Source organism: Emys orbicularis, chromosome 6, assembly GCF_028017835.1.
Source record: "Emys orbicularis isolate rEmyOrb1 chromosome 6, rEmyOrb1.hap1, whole genome shotgun sequence".
Taxonomy (NCBI): Eukaryota; Metazoa; Chordata; order Testudines; family Emydidae; genus Emys; species Emys orbicularis.
The window spans coordinates 70,183,519-70,206,735 of NC_088688.1; the positions used below are offsets into that span (position 1 = coordinate 70,183,519).

Genomic DNA, 23,217 nt, shown 5'->3' on the forward strand with positions numbered 1-23,217 from the left:
AATCATGGGCACTAAGCATGCAGTTTATAAAATGAGTCATATGTTAGCTATATTGTTCTGGTATGTTTCCTTTTTCTTCACTAAAGTCTACATTTTCCAAAAGTGAAAGTTGACTTGGCAAGGAAAAATGGGCTATGGAAAAATGTGTACCCCATATTTTTGCATACAAATCAAGTAATTACATGTGCAAACAGTTATTTGCATGTATAATAACTGATTTGCATGTACAAATACAGATGCACCCATATTTTTACCCTTGCTGAAGTCAGCCTCTATTGTCTGAAAATTAGCTCTAATTACTGAATTCAGACGAAAGATGGATTCTGGCATGGAAGAAGCCCATTCTTCAGATGGTTAATCCTGAATCCATGGAAATCATTGGCAAAGCTACTATTGACTTCAGTTTTGCAGGAATAGGCCCAAACTGAATACACCATTCGCAAGTAGCGTTTACTTAAACTGTTCCAATAGTCAATCATAATTATTAAATGGCAAAGCATTGCAGTAATACAAAATATAATGTGAAAATAATATATTACTGCTGGCAACACCTGCTTTTAATGTAACTTTACATATTTTAAATTGTATGTAGTGGGTTTTCATATTAGATTTCACAGCATTTCAGTAAAAGGAAATAAATCATAACACATTCATACACCACAAGCCTGAGGCTTTTAATAACAGAAGGCACCACTAACTCGAATATAAAAGAAAAAGCACGGATGCTGAAAATTAAACAAAAAGTCACAGAGAATCATACTCAGACAAAAATAGGCTCCCAAGCTGCCGAGTAGGAGGAGGAGGTCCTGATCTGAATCAGGAAACTGTAATGCTAATAGTCCATGAATAATTAAGTGCTGAACGTAGTATGTCCAGTGCTTTGGGGAGAAAATAAGTCAGCCACAAAATGAACACATCTGACTGTAATTTCCGTATGCTTAATATGTAATAGAAAAGTGTAACCATACATTTTTAACTGGCTTGCATCCCAAACACAGATAACACACAGTGTATAGGCAGAAAGGACAAAATACAAAACCATCCTTGCACCAAAATGAGGGAACAAAACTCTTCAATTAAAGAAAAAGCAAATGTGTTACCAAACTTGGAAAAAAATAAAAAAGGCAATCATAGCAGTTAGCGTCCAGTAAGCCTTACCATCAGGCCCTAGTTAACTCATGGGACAAACGTTAAGAGAAAAGAGCTACTGAGCACTTGGAAGATAACAAAACTGGAAGCATCAAATAACAGCTGGTAAACTGCAATGCCGGCACTTGTCTGCTAGGAACACAACTGAGACGGTTGGCTCATTTCATAGAGGGCACCACAAAGATGGCTATCGCTACATAAAGAACTGAAATGTTCCAGACCCTGCTATTATAATACTCCATTTATTGTGAAGTCTTTAGAGGTCGAGGGTGCTAAGGACCTTGCAGGTTGAGGCCCTAAAGTCTCAAGCAAGCAGGGCCTGCTAGTTTTGATGGGGTTTCCATGGTCTATTGCTAGGCTATATTAAGCCCTGCAAGTAGCTGGTACATATGCTGTAGTCAGCAGCATATGCAAGTTGGGGGTACAAATGGCTCCTTAGGGCAGCAAGGTGTTCCTCAATACATTACTTAGATTTAAGCTCTTTGGAGCAGGGACTGTCTTTTTGTTCTGTGTTTGTACAGCACCTACCGCCGGGGGACTTGGTCCAGACTGGGGCTCCCAGACACTACTGCAATACAAATAATAGTAATCAAAGACTCATGGAAATGTAGGGCTGGAAAGGACCTCGAGAAGTCATCAAGTCCAGCTCCCTGCGCTGAGGCAGGACTAAGTAAACCTAGACCATCCCTGACAGGTGTTTGTCCAACCTGTTCTTAAAAACCTCCAATGGTGGGGATTCCATAACTTCCCTTGCAACCCTATTCCAAAGCTAAACTGCCCTTAGAGTAAGAAAGCTTTCCCCACCTTCTAACCTAAATCTCTCTTTCTTCAGATTAAGCCAATTACTACTTGTCCTACTTTTCAGTTGACATGGAAAACAATCAATCGCCATCCTTTTTATAACAGTCCTTAACATATTTGAAGACTGTTATCAGGTCTCCCCCCCAATCTTCTTTTCTTAAGACTACACATGCTCACTTTTTTTAATCCTTTCCTCAGAGGGCAGATTTTCCAAGCCTTTTATCATTTTTGTTGCTCTTCTCTGGACTCTCTCCAATTTGTCCACATCTTTCCTAAAGTGTGGTGCCCAGAATTGGACACAGTGCTCCAGCTGAGGCCTCACCAGTGCTGAGCAAAGCAGGACAATTACTTATATTTTACATACAACACTTGTTACTACAACCCAGAATGTTAGCCTTTTTCATAATTGCATCACATCGTTGACTCATATTCAATCTCTGATCCACCATTACCCCCAAATCCTTTTCAACAGTACTATCACCTAGCCAGTTATTTATGCCCCATTTTGTACTTGTGCATTTGATTTTTCCTTCCTAAGTGAAGAACTTTGCATTTGTTTTTATTGGATTTCATCTTGCTGATTTCAGACCAATTCTCCAATTTGTCAGAGTTGTTTTGAATTCTGATCATGACCTCCAAAGTGCTTGCAGACCTTCCCAACTTGGTGTCATCTGCAAATTTTATACCCTCCACTTCATTATCCAGGTCATTAATGAAAATATTGAATAGTGCCAGACCCAGGAAAGACCCCTGTGGGATTCCACTAGATAACACCCTCCCGGGTTGACAGTAAACCATTGATAACTACTCTTTGAGTATGGTCTTTCAACTAATTGTGCATCCACCTTATATTAATTTCATCTATACCACATTTCCCTAGTTTGCTTATGAGAATGTCATGTGGAACTGTGTCAAAAGCCTTAATAAAATCAAGATATATCATGTCTACTTCTTCCCCCAACCCACTAGGCCAGTAATCCTGTCAAAAAAGGAAGTTAGGTTGATTTGCCATGATTTGTCCTTGACAAGTCCATGCTCACTACTTCTTATAATCCTATTATCCTCTAGTTGCTTACAAATTGATTGCTTAATAATTTGTTCCAGAATCTTTCCAGGAATCAAAGTTAGACTGACAAGTCTATAATTCCTTGAGTCCTCTTTGGTCCCCTTTTTAAAGATAGGTGCTATGTTTTCCCTTCTCCAGTCTTCTGGGACCTCACCTGTCCTCTGTGAGCTCTCAAAGATAATCACTAATGGTTCAGAGGTTGCTTCAGCTAGTTCCTTAAGTCTCCTAGGTTGAATGTCATCAGGCCCTCCTGACTTGAATATATCTAATTTATCTAAATATTTTTTAACCTGTTCTTTTCCTGTTTTGGCTTGCATTCCTTCCTCATTGTTGATATTAATTGTGTTGAGTATCTTGTCACCATTAACCATTTTAGTGAAGACTGAAGTAAAATAGTCATTAAACACCTCTGCCTTCTTGATTCCTTCAGTTATTAGCTCATCTTCCCCACTATGTAGCGGACTTACAGTTTTCTTCATCTTTCTCTTGCTCCTAAAGAACCTCCTCTTATGGCCTTTTATCTCCCTGGCCAGGTGTAACTCTCTTGTGCCTATTGATGACTTCCAGACCATCACAGGAAAGATTTTAGTGTGTGGATGCTGGGTGGCGGTGGTGGTCTGTGATATACAGGTCAGACTAGATCAGGGGTCGGCAACGTTCGGCACGCGGCTCACCAGGGTAAGCACCCTAGCAGGCCGGGCCAGTTTATTTACCTGCTGACGCGGCAGGTTCAGCCGATCGCGGCCCCCACTCGCCGCGGTTCGCCGTCCCGGGCCTATGGGGGCGGCGGGAAGCGGCGCGGGCCGAGGGATGTGCTGGCCGCAGCTTCCCGCCGCTCCCATTGGCCCGGGACAGCGAACCGCAGCGAGTGGGGGCCACGATCGGCCGAACCTGCCGCGTCCGCAGGTAAATAAACTGGCCTGGCCCGCTAGCTTACCCTGGCGAGCCGCGTGCCGAACGTTGCCAACCCCTGGACTAGATGATCTGATGGTCTCTGCTGGCTTTAAACTCTATGACTCCAGAGCAGGATTTGGTCTATAGAATGTATTCAGTTGAACTTAACTGCAGTTTTGGGTGTGTCTACACAGCATTTTGGAGCAAGCAGGAGTGAGCCTCTCAGCCTGGGTTGACAGACTCGAGCTAGTGGTCCTCTCACTAGCACTCTAAAAATAACTGTGTAGACAGCACTTTGAAGTTGCAGCTCAGGCTAGGGAGGGGGAGTGAGCTTCAAAGCCCAAACTCCAGTCTTAGCTGCAACTTCAAAGCACTGTCTACACAGCTGTTTATAAAGCGCTAGCAGCCAAAGTCTGTTGACCCAGGGTGGGAGGCTTGCTCCCCACTCACTCCAAAATGCTGTATAGACATAGTCTTTGGTGCCCCTGATCAGACAAGAAGCACTGAGTAAATCTGTCAACTTCTGTATGTATCCAAATTCTTCGAAGTGATTATTTTTAGTGTAAAGTCTGTATACCTGTGAAGTAGTGTCACTAGCTAATGAAAATGTAAATGTGGATTGAAGAGAATAAACATAAAGGGTGTATGTAGAAGAAAAGGGAGAGAAGGAGCAGATAGTTACAGTATTGCAGACCGTGCTTTCTGATGTTTGTTACTATAGAAACGAAAGGAAATGGGAAGACATTGATGAAGGCAGCAAGATTACTCTATTAGCTTGTAACGTAATGGATAATAGGATGCAAGTAATACATACATTCGTTTGTGCAGCATCTTTATCAGGCAAACAAAGGAACTAAACATCCCTTGGAATTAAACCTATTCCTAGTGTCTTTTGTCTCATAAAATTGTATTTTGAGTATTGATTATCAATCTCCATGCTAATTTCTACCATTGCTACTAAACTACAAATGTCATAAAGCTGTAGTTATTGCTCAGTGTCAGAAGCCATTTGTTTTGCCTCCATTTTTGTAACTATAAAAGATTGTGTGAAGAAGAGGAAGCAAACACATAATGCAGCCTCCAAAATGGTGACAATTCAGCTGTTTGTACTGCATATATGTGCGGAGGGAAGGAGACAGCAGGAGGTTTGCGTGGCAGTGATTGGGAAGAGGGTGGTGGTTATATGTGTCACCAATCGTTGGTGTGCTTATTGCCTTTCTGAGGTATTGAGGGCCCTTAGCATCAAACAGATTCAAACCTAATTCTTTGTATTTTTCATTTTGGAAGGAACATTAAACATATATAAAACTCTGAGTCAACAGGAGCTGGAAGGAATTTCTCAACCCATTTAGAATCCCCAGCTAATTGTTTCTGCAAAGTGAATTTCTGACAACAGCAGTTCAGCAGAATTTGGCATTTATGTGGCACTTTACATCTTCAGAGGACTGTACAAACCCGTAACTCCCCTCACAACACTCCTGTAGGATAAGGAAATGTTATCCCCATTTTACTGTCCCTGGTATGTAGTGATGGCCATCTTTTTGGTGTACTATGTGAAATGAGCCAGTGGTCTCAGCTCTGTTCCTAGAGGACAAACACTGAGGGAGAGAGAGAGGTTATGTAATGTACACAATGCTAGAGGGAATTGGTTGCAGACCCAGGATTAAACCTCGAGTACTGTATTGCTTGTCCCATGCTCTGTACTGTATACCGCAATTGCTCCAACAGACTAGCAAAGCTTCAGACCAGTAACCCTTCTTTTTTCCCTTATCCCATCAATTAGGGTTGGGTCATGCAAGCATCCTCCATCTTCGTCTGTCAAGGCAGCACTAAGGTCCACCTGCTTACCATATTCTTTGATGCAATTCATCCATCACTTTGATAGCTTTCTTTGGAGTCTTTCTTACCATCCTCTCCTGCCATGCTATGATCATCAGGTCCCCTTCATTCATGCTCTGCATGTGTCTGAACCAGTGACATTGTGCTTCTTGGAGTTTGTCAGCCACAGCATGGACTTGGACTTCCATCCTAATACTTTCATTTTGAAATCTTCTTCTCATCAGGTCCCCTTCATTTGGATCACATATTGGCAGCTCCATCCTAAAGGGATTTGCCTCATTTAAGAGACTCTCAAAGTATTGTTTCCTCCTCTCCTTTCCTTGTTCAGGTGTTAGTAGCAGTCTCCCCGATCATCATTTACAAATGATGTGCAATATCATCCTCCCCACGTTTGCATCTCATTTTTGCAGTGCCGTATGTCTTTTTGCCAGTCGCCTGTGGGTCATTTACAAGCTCAGCATACAGATCATCTAGGGCACTTTATTTGACCTTTTTCACTGCCCACTTGGCAGCTTCTTTGTATTTGTTTTTATTTCCAGCAATGGATTCATTTCTTTTTCTTGGTGCTCTGTTTTTGTTTTTGTTTTGGATCACAGTCCACTGCTACTTCTCTCTTGCTGTTGGTTTTCCCCATCTACATCGTCCACAAACCTTTTTCACTTCCACAATGTACATTCTTTTGGGGTGGTTCTACTCTTTGTCAGCTGATGGCAAATCAGTTTTTGGACACATATTCTGTACTTTTGGCACAAACTTCTCTGTTGCACGTCTCTTAACTTTCTGTATTTAAATCGTCTTTCTTTTGAGCTTAATTCCTCCTTGTCCAGCACTCTACCACAATCATTGCCACGGGAGGTTTGTGTTGCAGTGCTACCATCTCACTAGGTATCGATTTGCAGCCCATAGCTCGACTCCATTGAGATTTCCTCACCAACATCATATGGCTTTTGTTTCCACCACTGATGTACATAAACAACTGACACACCCTCTTTTGGAATCAAGTATTGGCTATCATCCATTGTTTGGCAATACAGTAGCATTTTCCCTTCATCATTCATAGTGCCTAGGCTGTGTTTTCCCAAACACATTTCATAGCCTCTTTTGTTTCTGCCTGTGTGTGCATTCAGATCACCCAGCACCACCACCAGCTCCTTGGGGGCTGCTGTGTCTGCTAACACCTGCAGATCTTGGTAGGAAGTCTCCTCCTCTTCATCACGTCTGGGCTGAGATGCCTACACTGATATCAGAAACATGACACACTTTTAATTTTTAACAGCCATCAGTCTATCACTTACTCTAATAACTGCACACACCATCTTCCTCAGCTTTCCTCTCCCTGCCACCCACACTTTGTTATGCTCCCTTTTTGTCACCTGCATAGGAGCGTTTAAAACCTAAGGCCAACCCCTTCGCTGCATTCCCCATCCATCACATCAGTGACTTCCATACCTTTACACGTCAGACTGGATATACCCAGTGTTGCCACTTTTGAAATATGGGGCTTCTTTGGCTTTGCAGGTCACTGCTTTTAGTCTGATTCTTCGCTCTGACCACTGGTCCTCTGACCCTCTAGAGGGCAGTTCAGACACTGGCTGCCAGAAATCCTATTGGCCCAGGGCTGCCAGGCTTGAAGTGGGTGAACCTCTGGCAGAGGGCAGAAAGATCATTAGCAGTAGTCCCTGGCAGGAGGCATACAGGCCAGCCTCACCCCTCCTTATATCCAGTCTCTAGCATATCAGTTGCCATCCCTGACACACATCATAGTGAGAGGAACTTTCCCCAGTTAGATTAAGTACATGCTCACTCTCTTCTCACCTTGTTGTCATAAACCTGGTGGATCATCAACAGGCAGTGCTGGTGTTACCACTGCCCAATGCTGGGCTTCATTTAACCAATGGATGGGGGCTTGAGATCAGAGATTTCATTCTCCTAGGTAGGCTGCCTTGAACTGTCTTGTTATTTTAAAGACACGAGGTGCCTGTCTTTCACACACCCCAGTTTTAATGAAAACATCTGCGCCACATGAAGATAAGTGATGGGGAGTTTGGCTGTCAGAGGCCATCCTAGACATCGGCCTTTTATAAACATCTTATAGGTGTTGGGAGCTTATCCCAACCCCACCGCAGCCCTAACAGCTCTTTGGAGAGAAAGTAAGAATAACCCCTGATAGTCACAATAAAGTTACAAGAGTTGGGTAAATGTTGTTGAAACTCCTAGTACTGAATTTCCTGAAGTTCCATAGAGCCCAAGAGAGAGGAGGAAAAATAGTGCATCTTTCTGGGGTTGGGACAAGACAAATTAGGTCAGGTCTGCACCAGAAGTGCTAAAGTGGTAATGCTAATCCAGTATACTGAAACAGCAAAACATTCCTAGTGATGCAGCTAATACCAGCAAAACTGGGCTTTTGCCATTATAGTTGATTCCAGCCCCACCAAACAAAACAAACTACCCTGGCAAAAGTACAGTTTTTGGAGGATTCGGAGAAGGATTAATTACAGAGACCCAAAGCCACATTATTCCTGAATAAGAGCAGCCACACAGGGGTTTAACATGCTTTAATTGATGTGTGTTGACCTCATACCGTTAGCTGACTCTCCTTAACCTTCCTAAGTAATCCCGCATAGAGATGGGCTTAGTGTGGATCTGGCATTTGGTTCTGATATAAGTTACACAAGATATTTGTTTGTATGTTCGTTCTCTTCCTCCTCCTCTCTTAGCACAAAGTAAGTGCCATGAGCATTTTGCTATTCAGGATGTCTCGGTGATTCAGTCTCCATATTTTAATTGCTATAGCTTTGCAGAAAGTCTTACTGCTCACGTGCCTCTTGTCTGCAGGAGGATATCGGTTTGCCTCCATGGGAGAGTCAAAATGACAGTTTACATAAAAATGATACAAACTACAAAGAATGACTTTCAGCTTTTCATAAATATAACATATAAAGTCAGTGTGTTAGCTGTTCTCTATCATTTGTCTGGCGGGCAAATGGTATTTTTTAAAAGTATGCTATAATAGCACTATCGGTGAAATTCATCCAAGTTCAGAGGGTCTTCACAAAGCCTTCTGTGCCACATAAACTCGCCTGTGCAGGAGGTTGTGAGTTTAGCAAAGTAGTCCTCCGGGGACTCTATCCCCTTTACCCCATGGGGTGGGAGGAGGAGGGATGAATAAGGGACTGTTGGAATGGACGCAGAGAGACTTCACTGTCTTCTTGCTCTTGCAAATCCATTGACTGGGAGCTCCCTTGTAGGAGAGCCAGTAGTGACTATTCCAGCCCATAGGCCTCACGAAGGACAATATTGCAGTGCATATTCAGAAGAGGGCAAATTGAAGGTTGGTGTGGCAAGGGATGAGGGAAAGGGATGGGTGGGTCTCATCTTTGCATCATGTCAAGTGTTGTGTTCCTCTACTTCACTGTGAGATTTGGCTCCCCCGCTGATATTAGGCTACTTTGCCCCAGGAAGATATGGCTGGTTGGCAGCTGGCAGAGTCAGAGGCTTCTGATAATGGTGTTCAGGGGAGTACAACAGCTGACAGGGCTGGTCAGAAACTTATCAGGGAGTGGGGAAAACACAAAACGTTTGAAAGCTATGGGGAAAAGAGGGGTATTTTCAAGGAGGCATGTCATGGCATATATAGTGTGCATGCAGGTGTGTGCATAACAACAGGAGTATGTATCTCATATCAAGCATAGCCTTCAAGTGCATCTCTTACATGAAGCACACATCATGCTCTTGGTTATTCTTCAGCATCATCCATGGGTTGAGCTCCTCTGGTGAATAATGGCTTCTCTTTGCTATTTCAGAGTCTCCTCAGAGACTGCCTCTCCCCTGTGCCCTACTGTGGCAATTGCAATTGACTGGAATGCTCTTGCTGTCTGTTCCCAGGGTTGAACTCCTTGAGTTGAGCAATAGGGCTTTTTCAAGGAAAAGTTCTTGACTCTGGAGTGATCCTTCTTGCAGCTTTCCACGCCCAAGAGTGTCAGTCTTTAGTTAACAGCACCCTATTCCTCCCATGGGAGACTGAACATGAGGAAATCTAGAACAAATAGATTTGGGCAGAGAGAGACATGGATGGGGTCTGAAATAGGACTTGTAATGGAGAGTGGGTTTCAGCTTTAATTATAGAGGCAACTTGACTTCAGAATTACTGGAACTATTAAAAAAAATACAAATGTCATGTAGTCAGTAAAACTCAAGCTACAGTACTTCTGTAGCTGCCCATTATCCCTTTCATGGATCTGGTTCCTTCTCTAAAATCAGATTGGAGATCAAAATTAAATTGCACTCTTGACTTTACAAGTTAGGGGTCCATGCCAGCTGTCCTTACTCGGAAAATTCCTGTTGCTCTTTACTCAATGAATGGGAGTTTTACCTAAGTAAAGACTTTCAAGGTCAGGCCCTATTTGTTCTACAGTACTTGAAGAGGACACATTGCAATTACATTATGAGTTAAGAAGTCAGACATGTTTGAAATTCCTGACCTTTATTAGTATTATTTATTTCTGCATTAAACTTTTGCTTTAGTGACAATGTTTTTATCATCTGCAGCACCAGAGATTCTACGTGGATGTGCTTATGGCCCAGAGGTGGACATGTGGTCTTTGGGAATAATCACCTACATCCTGTAAGTTTAGATAATAATACCAAGTGAAATATAAAATATGGTATTCTGATGTTTCATTTTCAAGGCCACAGATTTTTCTGACATTCTGAACTGTGCTAACAGAAAGTTAAAAGATTCTTAATTTGTTTTATATGGGTTATATTTTAATGGTATTTAAATGATTTGAAGGTTGAAGGAGCACAGACGATTCAAGTAATACATTTGTCATATATATCATAATATCGCTTGTCTAAATTACCGCAAACACTCATTATTAAAAATGAAAGAATTGTAAAAAATCATTTATTTTAGACATTTATTATGTTTATTTTTTGCATTTCACTCAGCACGGACAATGAAACTAGATGGGCCATTTATAATCATTTATGTGTCATATTTCTAGCACAGTGTTGTGTTTGGGTTGAAAAAGCTCAAGGGCAATATTTCCATTTCCATGTTTTGGTGTTTTAATAACTTGATTCATTATTGATATTCCTCCCAATAAAAACTTTACTTTGCACTTAGACTGCTTAAGTATCCCTTTTAAGACACTTTATACAGGATAAACATATTACTCCAAATGATATCTGGACACATTGAATAATGGATGATTCTTTTTAAATCTTAGTTAAATACAGTAAATAATATATGTATCCCATAGAATTGGAAGGGACCTTGAAAGGTCATCAAGTCCAGTCCCCTGCCTTCACTAGCAGGACCAATTTTTTTTGCCCCAGATCCTTAAATGGCCCCCTCAAGGATTGAACTCACAACCCTGGGTTTAGCAGGCCAATGCTCAAACCACTGAGCTATCCCTCCCTCTGTAAGGCTACATCTACACTACAGGGGGGGGTCGATTTAAGATACGCAAATTCAGCTACGCAAATAGCGTAGCTGAATTCGGCGTATCGCAGCCGACTTACCCCGCTGTGAGGACGGCGGCAAAATCGACCTCCGCGGCTTCCCGTTGACGGCTCTTACTCCCACCTTCGCTGGTGGAGTAAGAGCGTCGATTCGGGGATCGATTGTCGCGTCCTGACGGGACGCGATAAATCGATCCCCGAGAGGTCGATTTCTACCCGCCGATTCCGGTGGGTAGTGTAGACCAGGCCTAAGTCAATTTGCCCTGCCAGTGAACAATCTACTGGAACTAATGGCAGCACAGGGTGGATGTTTCCAAGCTATGCACCCACTTCCACATTTTAGAACTTATTCTCCTTTTTCTAATATGACACTTTCCATATGAATTAGGCAAAGCAAGTTGGGGAAACTACACAGGTAATAAAAACAAGTGCTCCAGGTAAGGCTTGAACTCAAAACCTCAGCAGTATTCCCGTTTGCACTAACCAGTTGCACCACTGAAGCTTTTCCTTGTTTTTCATATCTGTTTTGCCTCTTTAGATTTTAAGCGCCTAAGGAGAGAGACCATGTAAAATAGTGTTCTTCATATCTAAATAAATAACAGTAAAGCACTTATGAGCTGTAGAAAAGATCTACATTGGAAATATCATAGGCAATGCCAGATTGTATTTGCCACTAATAAATACTTAAGGATATACAATTATCCCACAAAGATTTTGGATATAAACGTAGTTGTTATGAACTTTGTACATTCTTGGGCTGCAGTAGGGGAGCTTTTCCCCACTCGGCTGCTGAATAGCTGCCCTAAAGCTGGTTTAGCTGGCTTGCAGGAAATGTCCTTATGCCCTGGCAAGTGCCAGTTGCCATAATATCTTGGCAACTGGTGTAACTTAGCACAGCCCAGGGAACCAGCCTGGCTCAGAGCACCACAGGAATGAGGAAGCACAAAGCTGAGAGCTCCTCAGATGCAGCAGAGGATCTGGCACACTGTATGTATTTCCTTTTAGGGAACAGTGCACTTACTAAACTATGTTGTAAATAAAATTAGTAGTGTGCTTAGATATTGTACAGTGAGGAGTATGCCACAAAAACCTGGACAGAAAAGAATAAAATAGAATTGTGCTCTCATGCAAGTTGAAAATAGAAACGATTGTCTTTTCAAAAGAGCAGACACAGTGGGCCAAAAAGAAATCAAAGCACATGACTGCAATTGAGCTGCCTTGTAACAGCAAGGAGCACAGCTGCACCAGGGTTTCTGGGGACTTCAGCCTCCAACATTTTTGGTGCCATGATTCAAATGCCATTGCTGCTGATTCACATCCAGATTCTCATCTGGAAGTCTGCCATGCAGTTAAGCAGAAAAGAAATGGTGAGCTGTTGGGCACAGAGAGTGGGGAGAGGCATGGCCTGCCCATCCAAAAGAAAAAGAAGTTTGTTTGCTCTATTTCTGGATTGAAATGGTCCATAATCATCAAAATATTCAATGTTATACTCAATACTGTTCTGTAGTCAGAAATATAACTGACAAAGGGTTGTAAGATCCAAAGTGTCCCAAATTGTTTTAGGCAAATAAGTTTTCTACAGTGTTATGCACTGTTTACACAACTGTCTTTCCCAGTTTAGGCCCAAATATTCAAACAGGGAAGTCTAAAGTTAGGCACCTAACTCTGTAGTTTGGTATCTAAATAAGAATGGCCTGTATTTTTAGTGGTGAGTATTGCAGTTATTTTATTTTGCATAAATGAAATGCTTCTGAAGAAGGTTTTTGACAGTTGAAGGTCATTGTGCATTCTGCATGCTGTACATCTGTTGTTCTGACCCTTCTCCTTATGGGAGAATGAACGACTTCCGTTAGTCCTGTGGCAACATTGATGCTAGGCTGATTTGTTTTCCCTTGTTGTGCAGCATGTTTGTGGAATGATTTGTCAGTACATTCTGGGAAGGGGAAGAAAACAAGATTTTATATATATATATATATATATATATATATATATATATATATATATATATATATATATATATATATATATATAATACACACACACTCTTTCTCTCTCTCTCACACACACGCACACACACATACTATATATATATGTATGTGTGTATATATATATATACACATATATATATTGCTGACAAATTATTTTAATACAAAATCTTGGGAAATGCAATTTTTTTATATAAAGCATAAATAAGATCAGTGATCTGCTTTCATTTTCTTGTAAAAGAATAGGTTACAATATCTCCTTAATATAAGAAATTAGAGTATGATTGATAGGAAAGAATGGGAAAGAATGAAAGACTGTCTTAGAGGAGATTTGCTACACACAGGTCATAAGTTATTAGTGTAAGCCTCAGATCTGTGGGCAGGTCTACACTTACTTCCTGGTCCGGCCGTAAGCAATCGATCTTCTGGGATCGATTTATCGCGTCTTGTCTAGACGCGATAAATCGATCTTCTGGGATCGATTTATCGCGTCTTGTCTAGACGCGATAAATCGATCCCGGATCGATCCCGGAAGTGCTCGCCGTCGACGCCGGTACTCCAGCTCGGCGAGAGGAGTACGCGGCATCAACGGGGTAGCCTGCCTGTCGCGTCTGGACCCGCGGTAAGTTCGAACTAAGGTACTTCGAATAACGTAGCTGAATTTGCATACCTTAGTTCGAAGTGGGGGGTTAGTGTGGACCAGGCCTGTGGTTTGTGTATTGAAGAGGAACACAGGCAGTTGTGCATTTTGGGACCCACTTTTCTGGATTCCTATGATCAGTTTGTTGTCCGTTATTTTCTTATAACAAAATTTGTTTCCCCATCTCAAGACCTGCCACAAATGTGCCCTGGAGTACATCTCAGACCTTGTCTCTTATATCCAGCTTTACCCCTTCCTCTCTAATGCAAGTTATATTGGGGCAGATCCTTAGCTATTGTAAATTATTATTGTAGCTCCATTGAAGTTAATGGACAATTTACACCAGCAGAAGATCTGCCTTGTATTCTTCTATAAAGACATTTCCAGAAATCCCATCCCACATTAGAGAGGCACATAGTAGTTAACAAATATGAGGCCTTGTCTATAGTCAGTGTTACACTGGTTTAATGAAAATTGTGATATTTTTTTTTACACACTTAATTTACTTGGTACAAAACACAATGTGGACATTCTTAATTCAATTTAAACCTGGTTTATCTTGGTTTATCTTAATTTGGTAAGGAATTGATTTAAGGTAAATCAAATATAAATCTGATTGAAGTTAACTTGAGTGTCCACACTGTGTTTTGCACCAGTTTATTGAAATCATTTTCAAATCACAGCTTTATTTAAACTGGTCTAACTTTGAATATAGAAAAAAAGACCATGGGCATAGGTGGAACACTTAACTGTTTGGAGCAGAAGCATAGACATGAGCAGTAGTAATAATGGGTAGGAGAGTCACCTATTCTATGAAACTCTCTTTCAGGTCACGTGATAAGCATTACAAACATTATCATATGGTGTTAATGAGTCGCTGTGAAAATATTTGTAGCAGTAGGTAGAGATTCGTTTATCAGAGCCTACAACTGGAGCAGACAGAATAAGTGCAAGTACCATATATAAGCACCCACAACAAAGCCAGATAGCATTGGAATGTTGCAATTGGTGAGGCATTTTTACATATAGTAGTCAATGTGCAATTGTTTTTTCCAGATTATCTCTAGAGCAACTGTATTCTACTTTATTGCAAAATCTAATGCTTGATGCAGTGACACCCAGTTATAGCTGTGTCATTCCTAATGCATTAGCTCTGCACAATTCTAGATGGAGTTAAATTTTAAAAGGATTTAGGTTTGATTTGAAGAAATCTTGTTTTTCTTGTCAAATTGGATGCTGTTAGCATATTTCCTCTTTAATTGTGCTGGTTACAAGAGCTTCAGTTGGTCTTGCTGAAATGAATTCCTTAGCCCACTGAGAACTACAGGATTTTTTCCCCACTGTTTACATTTGAGATTTCATTTGATATTCAGAAAAGGAAGTACTCTCTTGCATTATGCATGATTTAGCTCATATGGGGGCTCAGTAAACTAGCTGTTACATGCAACTACACTACAGCAATTAAGGGTCATTTTCACCCACTATTTAATCATTGTGTCCATAGTTATAAGCAGCAAGATGTCAGATCTCTAACAAATAGGAAACTACACAATGTTACTACTTGGTGCATTTTGTGCAAGGACAGGAAAGAACCTGAAGATGGGAAGCTGAGGTGGTTTTACACTGCTGAGCCGATGTGCACCGAGCTGGTGCTTCCTGCTGGAACACTGTCAGGGATTGTTTTCTGAAATGTGTTCAAAGCATTGGTAATGGGGGAAAGGAGAAAATAAGAGGGATCTTAGATAGAGGCCAGATTCTGAAAGGTTCTGAGTGTGCAACCTCCCTCTGAAGTCAGTGGGGATCGAGATTGTTCTACACCTTGCAGGGTTGGGTCCTCTCTGATGATAGTAAAATGGACCAATTTTATGCATTAGTATTTCAATTCCAGTTAACATTACTGATGATTTGCTATAGTGTTCTAGTAAGTTTAGATGAGGGAAAAGCAGCAGGGCAGAAAATAAGAGAAAGACAGAGGAGGTGGCAGAACAGTGATGAGCCACCTATCAACAGGAATTGGAATTTGACCTAGTAGGTATTGAAACCTCATGGGAAGATTTCCATGATTAGAATGTTAAAATCACTGGTTCTAACCTATTTGGGAAACATCAACTGGGCAAAAGGGGAGGAGGAGTAACACTGTCAAAAACATTATCTGTTTCCAAGTCACTGACAACTCAGAGGAAAATGATCTTGAATGCTTATGGATCAGTGTCCTAACAGATACAGCTAGGGTGACCAGATGTCCCCTTTTTATAGGGAGAGTCCCGATTTTTGGGTCTTTTTCTTATTTAGGCTCCTATTACCCCCCACCCCCGTCCCGATTTTTCACACTTGCTGTCTGGTTGCCCTAGATACAGCACAAGATGGGGCACCTGCTGATATCTGGTACAGAACACCAAATCACACCAGAGAACAGGATGACCTGCTCCTTAAGTATCCATCTATAATGTATAGGAAAAAGCACTGTGGGACTTCAATCCGAGTGACATGTGTTGCAGGTCTCATGTTGCCAGTATTAAAATGTCCTTGGAATTTCTGAATATGATAGATGGCAGTTTATTAACTCAAAAAGTGTGGCATCCAACATGGAATTCTCCTGTATGAGACTTCTTCTTAACAGATAAAGAAACCACGGAACTAAAAATTAGTGGTAGCTTAGGTACAAATGATCATGGCTTGAACACATTTATGTTCAAACAGAATAAAGTGCAAACCAGCAATATATATACTTTGTGCTTTAAAAGGGCCAATTTCACAAAGCTGAAAATAAGATTGAGCCAAATCAACTGGGAGAAAGAATTTTAAAAGAAAAGTGTGAATGATAATGTGGAACTGTTTAAGAACATTCTATTCGAAGCCCAGAGTGCCACAATTGTGAAAGAAGCCCATAATGGTTTAAAAAACAACAATAAACAAACCTGGTTTAGAAGGGAAGTTAAATAAATATATTAATTATATTATATATAAACACATACACACATAAAATGGAAGAAAGGAAAAGTTGATAGTAATGAATGTAAATCAGAAACTAGTAATTGTAGTAAATTGATAGGGGAACCAAAAGGACACAAGAGAACTTGTGGCCAGCAGAGTTCGGTACAATAAGGAAGAGATTTAGCAACAAATAGAATCCTAGCAATGATATTGGTTTATTACTGAATGGAAATGGCAGAATTGTTAATAATAATGCAGAAGTGTTCAATAATTTTTTCTGCTCTATGTTTGGGGGAAAAAACAGATGATGAAGGCATATCATATGATGATGAAATACTTTCAATTTTGCCAGTAACTCAGGAGGATGTTAAACAGCAGCTACTAAAGTTAGACATTTTTAAATCAGCAGGTCCAGATAACTTGCACCCAAGAGTTTTAAAAAAGCTGGCAGAGGAACTCTCTAGATGATTTTTAATAAGTCTTGGCGCACTGAGGAAGTTCCAGAAGAAAGCCACTATTGTGCCACTATTTTAGAAGGGTAAACAGGACAATGTGGATAATTACAGGCCTGCCAGTCTGACATTGATCCTGGGCAAAACAATGGAACGGCTGATATGGGTCTCAATTAATTAAAAATATTAAAGGACAGTTATATAATTAATGCTAGTCAACATGGCTTTATGCAAAACAGATCCTGTCAAACATTTTGATATCTCTTTATTATGAGATTACAGGTTTTCTTGAATAAAGATAATAGTATTGATGTAATATACTTCTGTAAGGCATTTGATGTGATACCACACAAAATTGTGATTAAGAAACTAGAATGGCACACATTAAATAGATTAAAAATTGACTAACTCATAGCTCGCAAAGTGTAAATGTAAACTGGGTAAAATTAAGTGGGGTCCCCCACGGACTTGTTCTTTGCTCTGCACTATTTAAGATTTTTATCAATGACCTGGAAGAAAACTCAAAATCACTCATGATAAAGTTTGCGCATGACACTTAAACTCCCTCAAGGCTGGTATGAAATTAGACCTATGATCACAGAACCATTACCAGCTCCCTGACATTCACTTGCCCCCATACTGTATCAGTAGAGACTAGCACAGCAGAGTATCTGAGCCATAAACCTTCTGTGTGTCAATGGGTGCATGATTGCTATTATTTTTTATTTACATTCCAGTAGTGCCCATGAAATGCTAAGAAGACAAGCCATATACAAAAGTTGGGAACAAAGATAGTCAAAACATGTACATTTTATGTGCATTAAATATATTGTTTGTTTTATAAATAAATATCAGTTGCCTCTGACTGCTCCTCAGACCTGTTGCTATTAGTTACCTAATTTCTACTACATATCTTGGTAGCTCTTGATAGGGTACTGACCTTACAGACCAATTGAGGGAGGGCATTCCATGGGAAAAGGGCATCACTGAAGCCAGCACGAATATGATGCTGGGAGAAGCAGACAAATGGGGGTGAGGAGGTCAAGAGGACAGCAGTCCGTTCCCACCTACTTAAATAGAGCACTCAAAGATTCTACTGCTGTAGTCTAATCCATCTCTGCCAGCCTTGAGCATGAATACTGTTCTAAGAATATTCTTAGGCTGGTGTCTCTGTGCTAGCTGTATAACACGATGCAGCCACTCCACCCACAGGCAAGCAGCTACTTTTTCAGAACATTAGTTCCTTGAGCTTTAATGCATCTCTCTCATTTTAAAAAACAAGATAGCATGCAAAATATTTGTTTTTCAAAACTAAGATAACTGATACTGGAGTTTACTGTTGTATTTAACTGATAGCACTGCTCTTCACTTTCTTCGCAGTTCATTTTTTTCTTATCTTCATTTTGTGTTACCTGTCATATTTACTTAGAACATGACAGCAGATACACTAATCCTCTGTAGCATCAGGACACTTATTGATTAGATGGGAGATTACTGTAAAATGATAAGCCTGATTACAGTGTAATGCAAACAAGAGGCAGTGTATTGTATGACTGTCACTCATTTCTGTGTCTTTGCCTTCCATCTGAAATATCGTTGAATGTATCTCATCTGCAAATGGGATCATTATTCAGATAAATTACTGGAATGCATTGTACATACCAGATTAAAGTCCAGCTGTTGTATACCATAATTGGGAGTTCTACAATTGATTGCAGTAGGAGCAGGATTGTAACCAGTGGACCCAATTCAGAGATATATAAATTACGTAGTGTTAAATAGGTGCAAATGTATGCATAAGGGAGTGTAGAGAGTGGGTTTATGTGTGATACATCATGAAGTGGCAGGAAAGTGTACGTTTCTCTAAAGCTAAACTCACTTAGATTTACCACTGAATTTGGCCCAAGCAATCCAGTGAAATAACTAGCTTTCCTGGGTATGTGTGGTTGTTTTTTGTGTTGTTTTGATTTTTTTGGTTAGTTTCTTTGTTTGTTTGTTTTTTGGGTCTAGTTTGTATTTTAATTTAACCTTAGTTCAACCCCCTTGTACATATACATTGTGATACAGTCTGAAATTACATGATTACATACTATCTTTCCACAGGATCCCTGCCTCATTCAGTGCACAGAATGGATGATGCTCATTTAAAGAGCAGCTTTTCAGTATTTTGGTTTATCCCCATTGTTCAGTGTGTGGCCCTAGGCTTATTTACTGCACAATGTTAAAACCCTGTTCTGAAGAGAGAAATATTAATTTCCTCCTGGGCTTTGCTATGTCGTTCATCGCTGTGGTACCTGAGTGTGTCAAACATTAATGAATTTATCTTCATAACGCTCATAGGAGGTGAGGGGATGATATCACCATTTTACGTGTGGGAAACTGAGGCACGGAGAGATTAAGGTCAAAAGTATCCTCTAATTTTGGATGCCCAATTTGAAATGCCTAGGACCTAACTTTTCAGAGTATTTGTAGCATTTTCATATAGCACTATATATGTTCAAAGCACAGCTCCATTGACTTCAGTTGCAGCTGTGAGCACTCAGCTCTTCTGCAGATCAGACCCTAGGCTATCTCATCAGTCCCCAAAAACTGACGTGCACATAATTAGTGACCTGTAAAAATTTTGGGTTAAATGACTTGCCCAGAATCACACAGGAACTCTCTGGCAGAGGCAGGGACAGAATCCATTTCTCCAGGGTAGCATCCAACTGCCTTAACTTAGAGAACCATCCCTTCTCTTCCTGCAGTCCCCACGGTCATTCCCTGCGCTCCTTCCATCATCTGCAACAAACGAGGCAGTGGTCCTACAGGCAGCAGCCTCCATCACTACACAACCCTGATTCATCCCCAGAGTAGGTCCAATCTGTGCAATGAATTAGACAAATTCCATAGAAAAAATGGTATATAGTCATGTAATTAGACTGTATCATAATACGTACTCTAAGGAGCCCAAATTAAGGTTACACAGTCAACCTTAATTGTGGTACTTCCTAACTTTTGAGTGCTTGACTGAATCTTAATGTTTCTAGTTTTTTTAATGTGATTTCTTAAGTTTTTAAAAAAGCAAACTGAAAATACAGGAATTCCATCATAGCATCCTGTTGCCACCCACATGAGTCATCATCAGAGTTGATACCTTTAGCCTCACTGCACAGGCTTTTGCCACTTGAGCGAATGGAGTAACTGATAGCAGTAATAGGTTATAATCATCTGTGTGGACAAGCACTGGAGGAGGAGGGACACATTGCTAGTGGGAGATATTTGCTGACAGCAGAGGAATGGTGAGACTTGAGAATCTTGGGTTCTATTCCAGGCTTTGTGGGATATTGTGCTCCCGTGAGCATAGACTCTTCTGCCTATCCCCCCCACCCCCAAGTGTGACTCCTTCTGCCTCATCCCCTCCAACCTGACCCTGTCTCATCCTGTCTCTTCCCCACCCCTGGTTCCTCGTCCCCATCCCATTCTCCTCAACTAGTCAATCCCAATCTCCACTCCCAGTCTCCTCCAGCAAGTGATAGTCTCACCTTTCTGGACTCCCAGTTCCAGTCTCCTGGCTCACAGTCTCCTCACCCACCTCAGTTCCTTGTCCCCAGTTCTCCTCTTCCTGGCACCTCCTCCAATCTGTCTTTCTCCCCCACCCTAGCCTCTAGTCACCCCTTGCCCACATTCCTTATCCTCACTGGCTCCCAGTCCTAATCTCCCTCTCTAGGCTTCTCATCTAATCGCAATAATGCCCCTGTCCAAAGCTCCTTGTCCCAGTCTTTTTGCCCAGCCACTCCCAGTTCTCCCCCTCCACCCCAGCTTCTCATCCCCCCTCAGTCCCATTTTCCTTGCCCAGACTGTCCTTGTCTCTGCTCTAGCTCCTCATACAATCTCAGTCTCCCCACTAACTATTGGCTCCCAGTCCCCCCACTTCCATCCCCTGTTTCTCTCCCTGGCTCCCAGTACCAATCGCCTTGCCCAGCCAGTCCCAGTCTTCCTGCACCCCAACTCCCAATCCCAGTTTCTGTCCTTCCTCTCCACGAGGCCCCTTGTCCCAGCCTGTTACCTTCCTGAAGATCTAATTCTTGTCCCCTCTAAAGTTCTCCTTCATGCTGCCTAGGCCCAGCAAGGTGTTATTGAGATCACAGGAGAGACAGTCTCCCTGCTCTCAGTTCAGATGCCTGAAACTAGACGAACCCCCCCCCCCCCCGCCAAATGTCAAGTCTCTGCTCTAAAGCACTGGGTGCTAGAACATCTCAAAGACAAGGTCACCAAAAAATTTTAACATGGGCCAAACACCATTTTTCCTAGCATCATTCTCAGAAATAACTGAACTATTTTGCCTGAATGTTTCCAAAAAATACACCCTGAGGCAGACACCCAGCATGGACAATTTCAGCTCAAACAGTTGAAGTCTGACAAAGTTATAATCAACTGAAAACAGCGTCTTATAATGGAAAGTGTCGGGCAACCTTAATAATAGGTGATGTGATCAGCCCTGCCTATAATGTGTGTGTGTGTGTATATATATAGGGACCACTTAAAGTGACATGTATAAAGACCCAAGCAAAGGTTTGTTATTTTTGTTTTTGTTTTTTTAATTAAAAGTAGTTCTGTTTTCACATGCAGGGTGGGAAAAGAGCTGTGTAGTGAGTAAAAATCACATAGGGGAATGTTCCTTGGAGCCTGAAATCACTTAGATCTTTGATAAATTTCGCTCTCTTTTCCTCTTAGACTTTGTGGATTTGAACCATTCTATGATGAAAGGGGAGACCAGTACATGTTTAAAAGAATTTTGAATTGTGAATATGACTTTGTGTCCCCCTGGTGGGATGACGTGTCTCTAAATGCCAAGGATTTGGTAAGTACAACAAGAACACAAAGTGTAGTATTTTCTCTGATGCACATGTGACATAGTTCCCCAAAGGCAAACAGTATTTGTGTGGAGCTTTTTCACATATATCCTCATCTCACTTTGATCCCAGCCTATCTTGTTTGCCTGCAAATCAAGACTAATTTGTTAAAATGAAATAACAACCATAGATTCCAGTGGCCTGAATTTCAGAGATGCTGAGCACCTCTTGCCCCTGCTGACATCAGTTAAAGCTGTGGCTGTTAAGTACTCTTGTAAATTAGGCTGTAGAAATTCAGAGATTATTGCAGAACATGGTGTTTTTTTTGTTTTTTTTTAAGTCTATTAAATTACAGTAAAAAGTCCCCACACTACATCATACATCACTTGTTCAAGATCAGGTTAATATTCAGAGAACCTGGCTAAAGATTCTAGTGTCTGACTTGTTTTGTAGGTATCATTTCTTTGAGTAGTTTTTTTTTTCTTTCCATTTCTTTCTTCTTCATGGCGTTTCAACCTCAAAAGGGCTATAAAAACTAACCCCCCATAGTTTGTATAGTTTCGCGTTTGAACTTTTTTCCTTATAAAGATTAAATAACAAAGGCCCCAGCTGTTGTTTGACTATAAGATTCTATCCATTTCTCAGCTTTTTGTAATCAGTTTTTAGTAGATGAGGCAGAGTCATTGCCCTCAAATATGATCCATTAGTAAAATGCTAAGGCTGGAGCATTATCTGCACTATATCCTTTGATTACTGGGTAAAGTAAATTGGATCCGAAAGATACTGATCTACAAAGATGAACATGTCCAACTTCTATTTTTACCCAATGATACATACACAATTTAGTTATTTCATTAAAATTACAGTAACAAATGTTCAGTTCCATATCACTTGTACAAACTGTGCCATAAAACGCTACATTAATTAATGTTTGTAAAGTACTTCAGGATGCTTCGGATGAAAGGCACTGTAGAGGTTCGAAGTATTTATTGTTGTTGTATTAGATTTAGAGTATTTCTGAGATGGAGAAAATGTCATTTACATCTCTGCGTAGGCAAAGGTCAGCTAAACAATACCCCGCAGTAGAGCTAAGTGGATGGTCTTTGTGTGCATACGGCATTTATGTAAGTTGTATCAGCGCAGTTGCTCTAATGGA

The 23,217-nt window shown here is 41.0% G+C and overlaps 1 protein-coding gene across 1 annotated transcript in view; it reads left to right on the forward strand.

Annotated features, from left to right (window-relative positions):
• The window catches only part of CAMK4 (calcium/calmodulin dependent protein kinase IV), a 282,427-nt gene that overhangs the window by 250,950 nt on the left and 8,260 nt on the right, over nucleotides 1–23,217 (forward strand). Inside the window, exons 8-9 of the mRNA XM_065406770.1 lie at nucleotides 10,298–10,373; nucleotides 21,943–22,069. Of these exons, the coding sequence (XP_065262842.1) occupies nucleotides 10,298–10,373; nucleotides 21,943–22,069 (203 nt within the window). The remainder of the gene's footprint in view (nucleotides 1–10,297; nucleotides 10,374–21,942; nucleotides 22,070–23,217) is intronic.